This window comes from Salvelinus sp. IW2-2015, linkage group LG19, assembly GCF_002910315.2.
Source record: "Salvelinus sp. IW2-2015 linkage group LG19, ASM291031v2, whole genome shotgun sequence".
NCBI lineage: Eukaryota > Metazoa > Chordata > Actinopteri > Salmoniformes > Salmonidae > Salvelinus > Salvelinus sp. IW2-2015.
Window position 1 is genome coordinate 18849604 of NC_036859.1, and position 14971 is coordinate 18864574.

Genomic DNA, 14971 nt, shown 5'->3' on the forward strand with positions numbered 1-14971 from the left:
ACTTCATATGCCTTCCATATGCCTTCCTTCATATGCCTTCCACTAGATGTCAACAGGCAGTGGAAGGTGGAATGGGGTGTCTAGCTTGATCTGAGGCCGAACAAGAGCTTTTGGAGTGACAGGTCCGGTATTGTCTTTGTCTTCGACGGCGCGCTGGGGAGCTCGACATTGTCTTCTGAAAAGCGTTCGGTATACACGGCGAATATCTCCGGCTCTGATTTTATTTGATACATRTGATAATAACATCATAAAGTAGGTTTTTTCAACCGMGTTTTATCAGTTTATTCAACGTTTATTGGGACTTTTGGAGTTTTMCGTTCTTTGCGCCAAGAGARGATGGGAATGTTAGCAACCTTGGCTAGCATTGTGGCGCGAATTCGACAGAAGAAATGGACATTCTAAAACCAAACAACGATTTATTCTGGAAATAGGACTCCTTGTACAATATTCTGATGGAAGCTCAGCAAAAAGTTAAGGACACAATTTATGATGTTATTTCGTATTCCAACAGGGGGTAGAATATGTGAGCGCTGTCTCACAATAATGCTTTTTGTATGTTGTAGTAAAGTTATTTTTTTTAAATCTAACACAGCGGTTGCATTAAGAACCAGTGTATCTTTCATTTGCCATACAACAAGTATTTTTATGTATAGTTTATGAGAGTTCTTTGGTCAGATTAGGTGAGTGTCCAAAATATTCTGGGGAAAGTTGCTACATATTCACAATGTATAACCAGGATTTGCAGCTCTAAATATGCACATTTTCGAACAAAACATAAATGTATTGTATAACATGATGTTATAAGACTGTCATCTGATGAAGTTGTCCAAAGGTTAGTGATTCATTTTATATCTTTTGCTGGTTTTTGCGAAAGCTACCTTTGCGGTGAATAAATGTGTTTGTGTGTTTGGCTATTGTGGTAAGCAATATAATTCATATTGTGTTTTCGCTGTAAAACACTTAAAAAATCGGAAATATTGGCTGGATTCACAAGATGGTTATCTTTCATTTGCTTGTACACCATGTATTTTTCATAAATGTATTATGATGAGTATTTATTGATTCACGTTGCTCTCTGTAATTATTCTGGCTGCTTTGGTACTATTTTTGATGGTGGCTGCAATGTAAAACTATGATTTATACCTCAAATATGCACATTTCGAACAAAACATAAAGTATTGTATAACATGTTATAAGACTGTCATCTGATGAAGTTGTTTCTTGGTTAGTGACTAATTTTATCTCTATTTTGTCAGTTTTGTGAATGCTACCTAGGCGGTGGAAACATGGTGAAAATATGCGGTTGTGTGTTTGGCTATTGTGGTTAGCTAATAGAAATACATATTGTGTTTTCGCTGTAAAACATTTTAAAAAGCGAAATGATGGCTGGATTCACAAGATGTTTATCTTCATTTGCTGTATTGGACTTGTGATTTCATGAAAATTATATTATATGATATCCCTGTCCCGTTAGGCTAGGCTATGCTAGTCAGCTTTTTTGATGAGGATCCCGGATCCGGGAGGGTGATGAAGTAGAGGTTAAGAAACAGGCGGCTTGGTTGGGTTGTGCTTGGGAGGACGCATGACTCGACCTTCGTCTCTCCCGAGCCCGTACGGGAGTTGTAGCGATGAGACAAGATAGTAATTACTAGCGATTGGATACCACGAAAATTGGGGAGAAAAGGGGGTCAAATTAAATAAAAATAAATAAAAGGTAATGTAAAGCAACACTAGGTGTAAAATAGTAAATAGCGGCTACTCTCAGAGTTTTAAATTGTCAAGAGGAGTTAATCAAGGGGTCCGCTGTCACCATATACAGTCGTGGCCCAAAGTTTGAGAATGACACAAATATTAATTTTCACAAAGTCTGCTGCCTCAGTTTGTATGATGGCAATTTGCATATACTCCAGAATGTTATGAAGAGTGATCAGATGAATTGCAATTAATTGCAAAGTCTTCTTTGCCATGCAAATGAACTGAATCCCCCAAAAACATTTTCACTGCATTTCAGCCCTGCCACAAAAGGACCAGCTTTCATCATGTCAGTGATTCTCTCGTTAACACAGGTGTGAGTGTTGATGAGGACAAGGCTGGAGATCACTCTGTCATGCTGATTGAGTTCGAATAACAGACTGGAAGCTTCAAAAGGAGGGTGGTGCTTGGAATCATTGTCTTCCTCTGTCAACCATGGCTGCCTGCAAGGAAACACGTGCTGTCATCATTGCGTTGCAGAAAAAGGCCTTCACAGGCAAGGATATTGCTGCCAGTAAGATTGCACCTAAATCAACCATTTATCGGATCATCAAGAACTTCAAGGAGAGCGGTTCAATGTTGTGAAGAAGGCTTCAGGGCGCAGCAAGCGCCAGGACCGTCTCCTAAAGTTGATTCAGCTGCGGAATCGGGGCACCACCAGTACAGAGCTTGCTCAGGAATGGCAGCAGGCAGGTGTGAGTGCATCTGCACGCACAGTGAGGCGAAGACTTTTGGAGGATGGCCTGGTGTCAAGAAGGGCAGCAAAGAAGCCACTTCTCTCCAGGAAAAACATCAGGGACAGACTGATATTCTGCAAAAGGTACAGGGATTGGACTGTAAAGTCATTTTCTCTGATGAATCCCCTTTCCGATTGTTTGGGGATCCGGAAAAAAGCTTGTCCGGAGAAGACAAGGTGAGCGCTACCATCAGTCCTGTGCATGCCAACAGTAAAGCATCCAGAGACCATTCATGTGTGGGGTTGCTTCTCAGCCAAGGGAGTGGGCTCACTCACAAATTTGCCTAAGAACACAGCCATGAATAAAGAATTGTACCAACACATCCTCCGAGAGCAACTTCTCCCAACCATCCAGGAACAGTTTGGTGACGAACATGCCTTTTCCAGCATGATGGAGCACCTTGCCATAAGGCAAAAGTGATAACTAAGTGGATCGGGGCACAAAACATCAATATTTTGGGTCCATGGTAGAGGTCGACGATATCGGAATGGCCGATTAATTAGGGCCGATTTCAAGTTTTCATACAATCGGAAATCGGTAGTTGTGTCGCCGATTTGCCTATATTATTTTTTATACCTTTTATTTAACAGGCAAGTCAGTTAAGAACACATTCTTATTTTCAATGACGGCCTAGGAACGGTGGGTTAACTGCCTGTCAGGGCAGAACGACAGATGTTCACCTTGTCAGCCGGGGGACCCAATCTTGCAACCATACAGTTAACTAGTCCAACGCAATAACGACCTGCCTCTCTCTCGTTCACTCCACAAGGAGACTGCCTGTTACGCGAATGCAGTAAGCCAAGATAAGTTGCTAGCTAGAATTAAACTTATCTTATAAAAAACAATCAATCATAACCACTAGTTAACTACACATGGTTGATGATATTACTAGATATTATCTAGCGTGTCCTGCGTTGCATATAATCTGACTGAGCATACAAGTATCTAAGTATCTGCCTGAGCGGTGGTAGGCAGAAGCAGGCGCGTAAACATTCATTCAAACAGCCCTTTCGTGCGTTTTGCCAGCAGCTCTTCGTTGTGCGTCAAGCATTGCGCTGTTTATGACTTCAAGCCTATCAACTCCCGAGATGAGGCTGGTGAACCGATGTGAAATGGCTAGCTAGTTAGCGCGCGCTAATAGCGTTTCAAACGTCACTCGCTCTGAGCCTTCTAGTAGTTGTTCCCCTTGCTCTGCATGGGTAACGCTGCTTCGATGGTGGCTGTTGTCGTGTGTGTTGCTGGTTCGAGCCCAGGGAGGAGCGAGGAGAGGGACGGAAGCTATACTGTTACACTGGCAATACTAAAGTGCGTATAGAACATCCAATAGTCAAAGGTTAATGAAATACAAATGGTATAGAGGGAAATAGTCTTATAATTCCTATAATAACTACAACCTAAAACTTCTTACCTGGGATATTTGAAGACTCATGTTAAAAGGAACCACCAGCTTTCATATGTTCTCATCTTTCATATGTTCTGAGCACATATGCACTTTACTTTCTTCTCCAAAACTTTGTTTTTGCATTATATAACCAAATTGAACATGTTTCATTATTTAAATTGATTTTATTGATGTATTATATTAAGTTAAAATAAGTGTTCATTCAGTATTGTTGTAATTGTCAATTACAAATAAATAAAAAAAATCGGCCGATTAATCGGTATCGGCTTTTTTGGTCCTCCAATAATCGGTATCGGCGTTGAAAAATCATAATCGGTCGACCTCTAGTCCATGGTCAGGAAACTCCCCAGACCTTAATCCCATTGAGAACTTGTGGTCAATCCTCAAGAGGCGTGGACAAACAAAACCCACAAATTCTGGACAAACTCCAAGCATTGATTATGCAAGAATGGGCTGCCATCAGTCAGGATGTGGCCCAGAAGTTAATTGACAGCATGCCAGGGCGGATTGCAGAGGTCTTGAAAAAGAAGGGTCAGCACTGCAAATATTGACTCTTTGCATCAACTTCATGTAATTGTCAATAAAAGCCTTTGACACTTATGAAATGCTTGTAATTATACTTCAGTATTCCATAGTAACATCTGACAAAAATATCTAAAGACACTGAAGCAGCAACTTTGTGGAAATTAATATTTGTGTCATTCTCAACTTTTGGCCACGACTGTATATTCATTATGGCCATCAAAATGCTAGCTATTAAAATCAAATAACAACATTAGAGGATTAGAATTCCAAGGTTTGAAAACTAAATGTATGCCGATGACTCAAGTTTTGTATTAAGTCTGCAAGCTAGATCCCTGTAATGTCTCATCACTTTTCTGGACTCTGGACTAAAACCTAAGTGTACCATATTACGTTTTGGATCTTTAAAAAATACAACTTTTACATTACCCAGCAGTTTACCTATAAAATGGGCTGACGGTGAAGTAGACATACTTGGTATTCATATCACAAAAGATATAAATGAGCTCTCCACAATGAATTTCAATAGAAAACGAGTAAAAATAGACAAGATCCTTCAACCATGGAGAGGTAAATACCTATCTATTTATGGAAAAATTGCCCTGATTTAACTCCTTAGTCATATCTCAGTTTACTCACTTACTTATGGCGCTGCTACTACTGCTGATTCTTTTTTGAAATCATATGAGAGAAAAATATTTCGCTTTATCTGTGTTTCTAAACCAGACAAGCTAAAGTGTGCCTATCTATATAAAGAATATGAACTGGGTTAGTTGAGATTATTAAATATAAAAGCACTAATCCTCTCTCTAAAAGCTTCATTTATACAAAACTTTTACTTGAACCCAAAATGGCCTTTTTGCCTTTGTGCAGATTGATGTCAAATTTTAGATTTAATTGAAAATGAAACCTTTTTCAAAGCATTTCTCTTTTTCAAACGAGGATTGCAGAGCTGGTTAAATTCCAATTTCATCCCCCTGAAAAGATAGCAGGAGGAGGTAAGGAACTGGTTTGTCTGCCCAATATAAAGGATCAAAACTGGCGGAGGAATAAAAACAGCATCATCAGGAAAGGGGCTGGAGTCTCGGATGGTTGAGGGGCAACTGTCGGGGAGATCTTGGAGGGTTCGTGGCCTGGAGGTCGGGAGCTTGGGCCGGTGGCCGATAGGTCGCTGGTTCGGGTCCCCGTTTTGACTTGGTGGGAGATCTGTCGACGTGCCCTTGGGCAGGGCGTTGACCCTGGTTGCTTCTTTGGACCGCTCTGATTAGATGACTGAATGTAATGTAAATGTTGAGCCGCTTCACTGCAGGTAGATTGTATGTTTTAATATTCAATAAATWAAAAATAAATTAAAAAAATTGGACAGGATTGTACAATGTTGTATTGTATGCTGTATTGCGGCGTTATCAGTATACCATACAAGGCCCTACTGTACCATAACCTGACTCCTACTAATCCTACTTCACCTCTTCCCTGGCCCTCTGCATTGGCACCTCTAGAGTTCTCAGATGGGCACCTTCATCGGTGTGTACCTGCCCTGCATGCAGAACATCCTGGGAGTCATCCTCTTCCTGCGTCTCACCTGGATCGTTGGCACCGCTGGCATCATGGAGTCCTTCGCTATTGTCGTCATGTGCTGCACCTGTGTGAGTACTTTTCTATAGAACTATGTAAGAGTACTATGGTGTGAAGAATATAGGTGTACAATACATCTAGTATGACTATTTACTTTCATTTATTTTAGGGAGTTTCAGGTACTATACTGTAGTATTCTCTGTCGATCTTAGTCATCTCATTTTTTACTCACTGAGGAAGTTGTATCCATACACCCAACAATGCTAGTATTTTGAATTTTTTTCCTCCCTTACAGACCATGCTGACAGCGATATCAATGAGCGCTATTGCAACAAATGGTGTAGTGCCAGGTAATGCCAGTTCAACTTCAACTTATTTTCACCTTGAATAAGAAACCTCAACCTGTGTTTTTATGGAGACATGGTTATTTAACGCTATAGTACTGTCAATGTTTTACCTTGGTGGTTTATTTACTATTAAATGTATGACATATGCTCTATATATTCTGTGGATACTTTTTTGTTATTTTCTAGTCGCTTTACATGGATCTGTTCTCTTGCCCCATGCAGCTGGAGGCTCCTACTACATGATCTCCAGGTCTTTGGGTCCAGAGTTTGGTGGGGCTGTGGGCTTGTGCTTCTACCTGGGCACCACATTCGCTGGGTCCATGTACATTCTGGGTACCATTGAAATCCTACTGGTAAGGATGAAACAGACTGCCTGGTCATGATATAATGTAGGACATGCACAAAGTTTTGAGACAGGAGTTTTTAATGACCACATGACTCTTCCAGGAATTGTTACCTTGTTATAGCCTATAACAGTGGCCCAGAATTTTTCTGGACATGTCACATGGTCAGGCCCAACCAATGTTCATAAAGCTAGTGTCCTAGTTGACTCCTATTCTTGTTCCAGACGTACATCGTGCCGAACACTGCAGTGTTTGTGGCGGAGAAGAAGGAGGACGAGACGGAGGCCATGCTGAATAACATGCGTGTGTATGGGACCTGCTGTCTGGCACTTATGGCTCTAGTGGTGTTTGTGGGGGTCAAATATGTCAACAAGCTGGCCCTGGTCTTCCTGGCCTGTGTGGTGCTCTCCATCATGGCCATCTACGCTGGAGTCATCAAGACCGTCATAGAACCACCCGACTATCCGTGAGTCCGATTTATAAGTTCTAGTTAGTCTATTGGCATAGGAAATGCTTGTGCCTGTGTGTGTCTCGTTAGAGTAATAGGCACACTTTATAGGACCATCATCAGTCATCTGATCTTATAGGCCCGATATCAGTGCGACACATATGAATAGACTCTTTACAGCGGTTACAGTGGCCAAAAGGAAAATTTTCTTAATTCTTTACACAAGAAGATCCTCATAGATGTATGTTTTCTACAGAATCTGTCTCCTGGGGAACCGTTCCTTGCAGAACCACAACTTTGAGAAGTGTATGAAGACGGAGGTGATCAAGAACGTGACATACACCACCGAGCTGTGGAAGCTGTTCTGTGGCAGCCCCCACCTCAACGCTACCTGTGATGAATATTTTACCCTGAACAACGTGACTGAGATCCAGGGCATCCCAGGCCTGCTCAGCGGGGTCATCAAAGGTCAGCCACAACCCAATGTCTGGTGAACATTGCTACACTGGATAGGCCTGGTGGAGACCTACACAGTAAAAATGTTACCAGGCCTTCTACATTCTTACTACTAGTTACTCACTTACCATGGTCATATCATTTATCATAGTATTATCATGAACAAAGCAAACTGGGAAGACACACACAGGCACATACACATGCTAACACACACGTACATTGTAATGTTGTAATATTACTGTGGTATAGTATTGTGGTATTATACATGTTGTATTGTAGAGTAGTGGGTTAATAATGTGTTATATAATGTACTGTTTTATCAAAAAAATATGGTGACGTAGTTGCTTTAATCTTGTTTGGACCCCAGGAACCATAGCTGCTGCCTTGGCAGCGGCTAATGGGGATCCTTATACAAATTCTTGGTTTGTCTTCTCAACCTGTTAGAATTAGGAAATCAAAGTATATTAGTTTTTTTTTGTGTTATTTCTCAATTGGAATACATGTGTTATTGCATAGTACAAATGTTTAAATGGCTAATGACAAAAGATTTGGATATCAACAGTTTATAGTCTACTATAATGTGACTCCTCTGTGTCCCCCGTAGACAACATGTGGGGTGACTACGGGCCCAGTGGGATGTTGGTAGAGAAGAAGAATCAGTCGTCTGTCCCAGTCCAGGATAACTCCAGAGATATCTACAAGCCTTACATCTTCAACGACATCTCCACCTTCTTCACTCTGCTGGTGGGAATCTACTTCCCCTCTGTCACAGGTTGGTATAGAGACCATATTGGCACCATAGACATAATGTAACTACCATAATATAACATTATTGATTGATTGTCACCCTCATGCAGATTGTTGGGGTGCTACTGTAACTTGAGGTTTGGAAGAACTATGTATTTTTTGATGTCTTCACTATTATTTTACAATGTAGAAAATAGTAAAAATCAAGAAAAACCCTGGAATGAGTAGGTGTGTCCAAACGTTTGACTGGTACGGTATGTGTGTTTCCATCACAGGAATCATGGCGGGCTCCAACAGATCTGGAGACCTGCGAGATGCCCAGAGATCGATTCCCATCGGCACCATCCTGGCCATAGCAACCACTTCTTTTATTTGTATCCTTGGGGAAACCTGTGTGTCTGTCTGTGTCTGTCTGTGTCTGTCTGTGTCTGTCTGTGTCTGTCTGTGTGTGTCTGTGTGTGTGTGTGAGAGAGAGTGTGCACTATATCTATCTTAAAAACAACTCCCAGACATGACCTGTGTGGTCCTATTTGGTGCCTGTATCGAGGGTGTCGTTTTGAGAGACAAGTAAGTACTATTTAAGCGTCGTTGTGATTATCTTTATAGTGAAAAGCGCTATATAAAATACATCTATTATTCCACAGTTAGTACTTCCAAGTAAGAACTATTATTATTTACAACTTGGAAATAGCTTATGTCATTATGTACCTTTGATGCGGAAGCCTTTACTGCTCTGTACCATTTCTATATCAAATACTTACACATCATACACATACCCCCTTGTTGCGCATTTAGAAGGAAAGACCACACGTAAACAGACTGCGTTGTAAAGAGAACATTGTGTGCCAATAAGTTCAATGTCAATGTGTTAGGGTGTTTAGCTGTTCTGTCCCAATCAGCCTAAGATTATTACTGGGTTTTTCATTATGTGTACAGTATGTGATAAGATTTATGTCTCTCAATTTGCCTGTCTTTCTTCAGGTCTAGTTCTCTCCTGTACTATACAGTACCTGTGTTTGTATAACATTCAACTGTGTGTATTTCTGCTACAGATTTGGGGACTCGGTTAAGAAGAACTTGGTGATTGGAACTCTGGCATGGCCTTCTCCGTGGGTAATCGTGATTGGCTCCTTCTTCTCCTGCTGTGGGGCAGGGCTGCAGAGCCTCACCGGCGCMCCTCGCCTGTTGCAAGCCATAGCACGCGATGGGATCGTCCCCTTTCTGCAGGTAAGAAGGTCCTAGAGACTCTGCCCTTGCTTTTGCATCTCGAAAACAGAAAAACTTCAGCTAGTTCTCTGTCTCTGTCTCTCTAGGTGTTTGGTCATGGTAAAGCCAATGGGGAACCTACCTGGGCCCTCTTGATGACTGTTGGTATCTGTGAGATTGGAATCCTCATTGCATCACTGGATGCTGTTGCCCCCATTCTGTCAATGTGAGTGTTTAGCTCAGTGTGAATAATCTTGCCTCAAAAGCCTGTTGGTCAAAAATAAGTCACGTTTCTTTGTCCTTTCCGTGGGGCTGGGTTGCAGGTTTTTCCTGATGTGCTACCTGTTTGTCAACCTAGCCTGTGCCGTCCAGACACTGCTACGCACTCCCAACTGGAGGCCCAGGTTTAAGTTTTACCACTGGTGAGTTTATTTCTCATACCAAAAGAGCCAAATGCAATTATATTCCATTCTGGACCTTTGGAACCACAAGGCGTGCAGGTTTTGTTGAGAATGGCGCTGGAGGGGATGGCTGGCGTTTTACGAGCTCCTATCCAACTGTGCTACTTTGTTACTTTTTTYGCGTTGTTTGTAACTTATTTTTTAAACTTATTTTGTACATAATGTTGCTGCTACCGTCTCTTATGGCCGAAAATAACTTCTGGACATCAGAATAGCAATTACTCACCTCGAACTGGATGAAGATTTATTCTTTAACAAGTCCGACGCAAAGGATATACTGCTTTCTTGGGAACGGGTCCAAATCCCCATCATTTGCGTGAAGAAAAGACGGAGAAAAGGGGGGCGGAGGTCGGGCTGCCCTCTGAGAATTCGTAGGCGCGTGACTATACCTCCACTACCATCCGTTCTATTGGCCAATGTGCAATCATTGGAAAACAATGTAGATGATATACGATCAAGACTATCCTACCAACGGGACATTAAAAACTGTAATATCTTATGTTTCACTGAGTCATGGCTGAACGATAACACGGATAATATAGAGCTGGCAGAATTTTCCATGCATCGGCAGGATCGAGAAGCTACGTCTGGTAAGATGAGGGGTGGGGGTGTGTATCTATTTGTCAATAACAGCTGGTGCGCGATGTCTAATATTAAATAAATCTCGAGGTATTGCACCCCTGAGGTGTGGAGTACCATAGACCACACTATGTACCAAGAGTTTTCATCTATATTATTTGTAGCAGTCTATTTACCACCACAAACCGATGCTGGCTCTAAGACCTCATTCAACCAGCTGTATAAGGCCATAAGCAAACAAGAAAATGCTCATCCAGAAGCGGCGTTCCTAGTGGCCGGGGACTTTAATGCAGGGAAACTTAAATCAGTTTTACCTCATTTCTACTAGCATGTCACATGTGCAACCAGAGGAAAAACAACTCTAGACCACCTTCACTCAACACACAGAGACGCGTACAAAGCTCTCCCATGCCCTCCATTTGCAAATCTGACCATAATTCTATCCTCCTGATTCCTGCTTACAGGCAAAAACTAAAGCAGGGAGTACCAGTGACTCCCTCAATATGGAAGTGGTCAGATGACGCAGATGCTACATTACAGGACTGTTTTACTAGCACAGACTGGAATATGTTACAGTATTCATCCAATGGCATTGAGGGGTATACCGCCTCAGTCATAGGCTTCATCAATAAGTGCATCGAGGACGTCGTACCGACATTGACCGTACGTACATATCCCAACCAGAATCCATGGATTACAGGCAACATCCGCATCGAGCTAAAAAATAGAGCTGCCACTTTCAAGGAGCGGGACACTAATCCGGACGCTTATGAGAAATCCCGCTACGCCCTCAGACGAAGCATCAAACAGGCAAAGCGTCAATTCAGGATGAAGATTGAATCCTACTACACCAGCTCTGACGCTCGTCGGATGTGGCAGGGCTTGCAAACTATTACGGACTGCAAAGGGAAACCCAGCCGCAAGCTGCCCAGTGACCCGAGCATATCAGATGAGATAAATGCCTTTTATGCTCGCTTCGAGGCAAGTAACACTGAAGCATGCATGAGAGCACCAGCTGTTCTGGACAACTGTGATAACGCTCTCGATAGTCGATGTGAGCAAGACATTTAAACAGGTCAACATTCACAAAGCCGCGGGGCCAGACGAATTACCAGGACGTGTACTCAAAGCATGCGCAGACCAACTGGAAAGTGTCTGCACTGACATTTTCAACCTCTCCCTGACCAAGTTTGTAATACCTACATGTTTCAAGCAGATCACCATAGTCCCTATGCCCAAGGAAGCGAAGGTAACCTGCCTAAATGATTACCGCTCCGTAGCACTCACGTTGGTAGCTATGAAGTGCTTTGAAAGGCTGGTCATGGCTCACATCAACAGCATCATCCTGGATACCCTAGACCCACTCCAATTTTCATACCGTCCCAACAGATCCACAGATGACGCAATCTCAATCKCACTCCACACTGCCCTTTCCCACCTGGACAAAGGGAACACCTATGTGAGAATGCTGTTCATTGACTACTCAGCGTTCAACACCATAGTGCCCACAAAGCTCATCACTAGGYTAACGACCCTGGGACTAAACAACTCCCTCTGAAACTGTATCCTGCACTTTCTGACGGGCTGCCCCCAGGTGGTAAGGGTAGGCAACAACACGTCTGCCACGCTGATCCCCAACATGGGGGCCCCTCAAAGGTTTGCGCTTAGTCCCCTCCTGTACTCCCTGTTTATCCACGACTGCGTGGCCAAACACCATCATTTAGTTTGCTGACGACACAACAGTGGTAGGCCTGATTACCGACAATGATGAGACAGCCTATAGTGTGGTGCCAGGACAACAACCTCTCCCTCCAATGTGAGCAAGACAAAGGAGCTGATCGTGGACTACAGGACAAGGCGGGCCGAACAGGCCCCCATTCTCATCGACAGGGCTGTAGTGGAGCGGGTCGAGAGTTTCAAGTTCCTTGGTGTCCACATCACCAACGAACTAGAATGGTCCAAACACACAGAGAGTTGTGAAGAGGGCACGACAACACCTTTTCCCTCTCAGGAGACTGAAAATGTTTGGTATGGGTCCCCAGATCCTCAAAAAGTTCTACAGCTGCACCATCGAGAGCATCCTAACTGGTTGCATTACTGCCTGGTATGGCAACTGCTCGGGCGTCTGACCATAAGACGCTACAGAGGATAGTGCGTACGGCCCAGTACATCACTGGGGCCAAGCTTCCTGCCATCCAGGACCTCTATACCAGGTGGTGTCAGAGGAAGGCCCTAAAAATTGTCAAAGACCCCAGCCACCCAAATCATAGACTGTTCTCTCTGCTACCGCACGTCAAGCAGTACCGGAGTTCCACGTCTAGGACCAAAAGGCTCCTTAACAGCTTCTACCCCCAAGCCATAAGACCGCTGAACAATTAATCAAATACATGTACAAATTACCTCGACTAACCTGTACCCCCCGCACATTGACTCAGTACCGGTACCCCCTGTATATAGCCTCGTTATTTTTATTTTGTTACTTTTTATTATTTTTTACTTTAGTAAATTTGGTAAATATTTTCTTAACTCTTTCTGGAACTGCATTGTTGGTTAAGGGCTTGTAAGTAAGCATTTCACAGTAAGGTCTACACTTGTTGTATTCGGCGTTTGTGACAAACAAAGTTAGATGTTTTTTATTTCAACCAAGCACTAACCCACCTGATTCAACCAATCAACTAATCCTTAAGCCCTTGATTAATTAAATCAGGTGTGTTAGTGTTGGTATGGAATAAAAGTAGGTGTCCAAGAAATATCAGGACTAAGGAACACTGACCTAATGCCTATCCAAAAAATAAGCCCCTGTTGTCCTGTTCTCTGGTCCCTGCAGGACTCTGTCATTCCTGGGGATGAGTCTCTGTCTCTCCCTCATGTTCATCTCCTCCTGGTACTATGCCCTGGTAGCCATGTCCATCGCAGGATGCATCTATAAGTACATTGAGTACAGAGGGTAAGAGTTTGGTTTCCCAATAACAGCTCAGTAACATTGTACTGTATTGTAATTACATTGGTTGTGATACTTAAATGAGTGACTAACGGCTTTTATGTAGTGTGGCCATTCCCCACACAATACAATATAACACAGTATCATACATCTCTACGTGTGTCCCACCCTTTCTTAAACCCATGTTCTGGACTGTGTGTTATAATTGGCTTCAGTTACAGTTTGGTGCATTGCATTGGTTTCAGTTTGGTGCATTGCTTTTGTTACCTAATGTGTGAGATCTCTGTAATCCTATAGTGTTCCTGCCTTTTTTAACCCACTCTCTGATCTCAGGGGCTCCCAAGTGGCGAAGCATTCTAAGGCACTGCATCTCAGTGCTAAAGGCTTCACTACAGACCCTGGTTCGATCCCGGGCTGTATCACAACCCGGGCTGTATCACAACCGGCCGTGATCGGGAGTCCCATAGGGCGGCGCACAATTGGCCCAGCGTCGTCTGGGTTAGGGGAGGGTTTGGCCGGGGTAGGCCGTCATCGTAAATAAGAATTTGTTCTTAACTGACTTGCCTAGTTATCTAAAGGTTAAACAAAATCTATAATTTAACTCTTTCTTCTCAGGGCAGAGAAGGAGTGGGGAGACGGGATCAGAGGTCTGTCCCTGAACGCTGCTCGCTACGCTCTGATCCGCCTGGAGGAAGTGCCAACACACACTAAGAACTGGAGGTGAGAGGCTGAGAACTGTGTAGAGCGTAGGGTGGCGATGACTCCTGAACTAAGGGCCAATGTATAGTGATGATGATAAAACCCTTCCTCTTCAAAGAGTCATGACATTTTTTCAGCCGGGTTATTGTCATGCAAAAGACTGCCAGTCCCACTGTAATTGACCGAAAATGTACATTAACACGTTTAGCATCTCCTGGCCTCCATGCACACAAGCTGCTGACCTACACCTTTGGAACATTCTTTTTTTTTAAAGGTCAAATAAATGTACTTTAATTTACACCACAATAAATCCATTATTTACTTTAATTGGGTCCAAACAAACATCATGATATGAAGAAAATGTATTTCAGAAGAACAGAATATGAGTTGGCCTACTGTAGGCATATGTTATCTGGCTATGCCCAATGCCATAGGCATTGACAGAAAATGGCGCCGGAAGAAATGGCAGCAGTTTTACGGGCGCCCGACCAATTGTGCTATTATGTGGGTTTTTTTGCGTTATTTGTAACTTATTTTGTACATAATGTTTCTGCAACCGTATCTTACGGCAGAAAATAGCTTTTGGATATCAGGACAGCGATCACTCACCTCAGATTAGACAAAGATTTTTTCTTCAACAAGCAGGACGCACAGGACATTCTCCTAACACCCGACAAGGCCAACATCCCAGTTATTGGCAAGAGGAAGAGATGCAGGTACAGAGGACACAGAACGGGGTGCCTCGTGAGGATCTG

At 43.0% G+C, this 14971-nt stretch overlaps 1 protein-coding gene across 2 annotated transcripts in view; it reads left to right on the forward strand.

The window, feature by feature from the left end:
* LOC111979507 (solute carrier family 12 member 7) overlaps nucleotides 1-14971 on the forward strand; it is a 107288-nt gene that overhangs the window by 68351 nt on the left and 23966 nt on the right. For both annotated transcript variants that reach the window (XM_024010096.3, XM_024010097.2), the window contains exons 4-16: nucleotides 5913-6059; nucleotides 6284-6338; nucleotides 6558-6688; nucleotides 6904-7145; nucleotides 7384-7595; nucleotides 8188-8355; nucleotides 8606-8704; nucleotides 8840-8897; nucleotides 9383-9557; nucleotides 9644-9762; nucleotides 9860-9958; nucleotides 13404-13523; nucleotides 14133-14237. In XM_024010096.3, coding sequence (XP_023865864.1) covers nucleotides 5913-6059; nucleotides 6284-6338; nucleotides 6558-6688; nucleotides 6904-7145; nucleotides 7384-7595; nucleotides 8188-8355; nucleotides 8606-8704; nucleotides 8840-8897; nucleotides 9383-9557; nucleotides 9644-9762; nucleotides 9860-9958; nucleotides 13404-13523; nucleotides 14133-14237 — 1730 coding nt within the window. The remainder of the gene's footprint in view (nucleotides 1-5912; nucleotides 6060-6283; nucleotides 6339-6557; nucleotides 6689-6903; nucleotides 7146-7383; nucleotides 7596-8187; nucleotides 8356-8605; nucleotides 8705-8839; nucleotides 8898-9382; nucleotides 9558-9643; nucleotides 9763-9859; nucleotides 9959-13403; nucleotides 13524-14132; nucleotides 14238-14971) is intronic.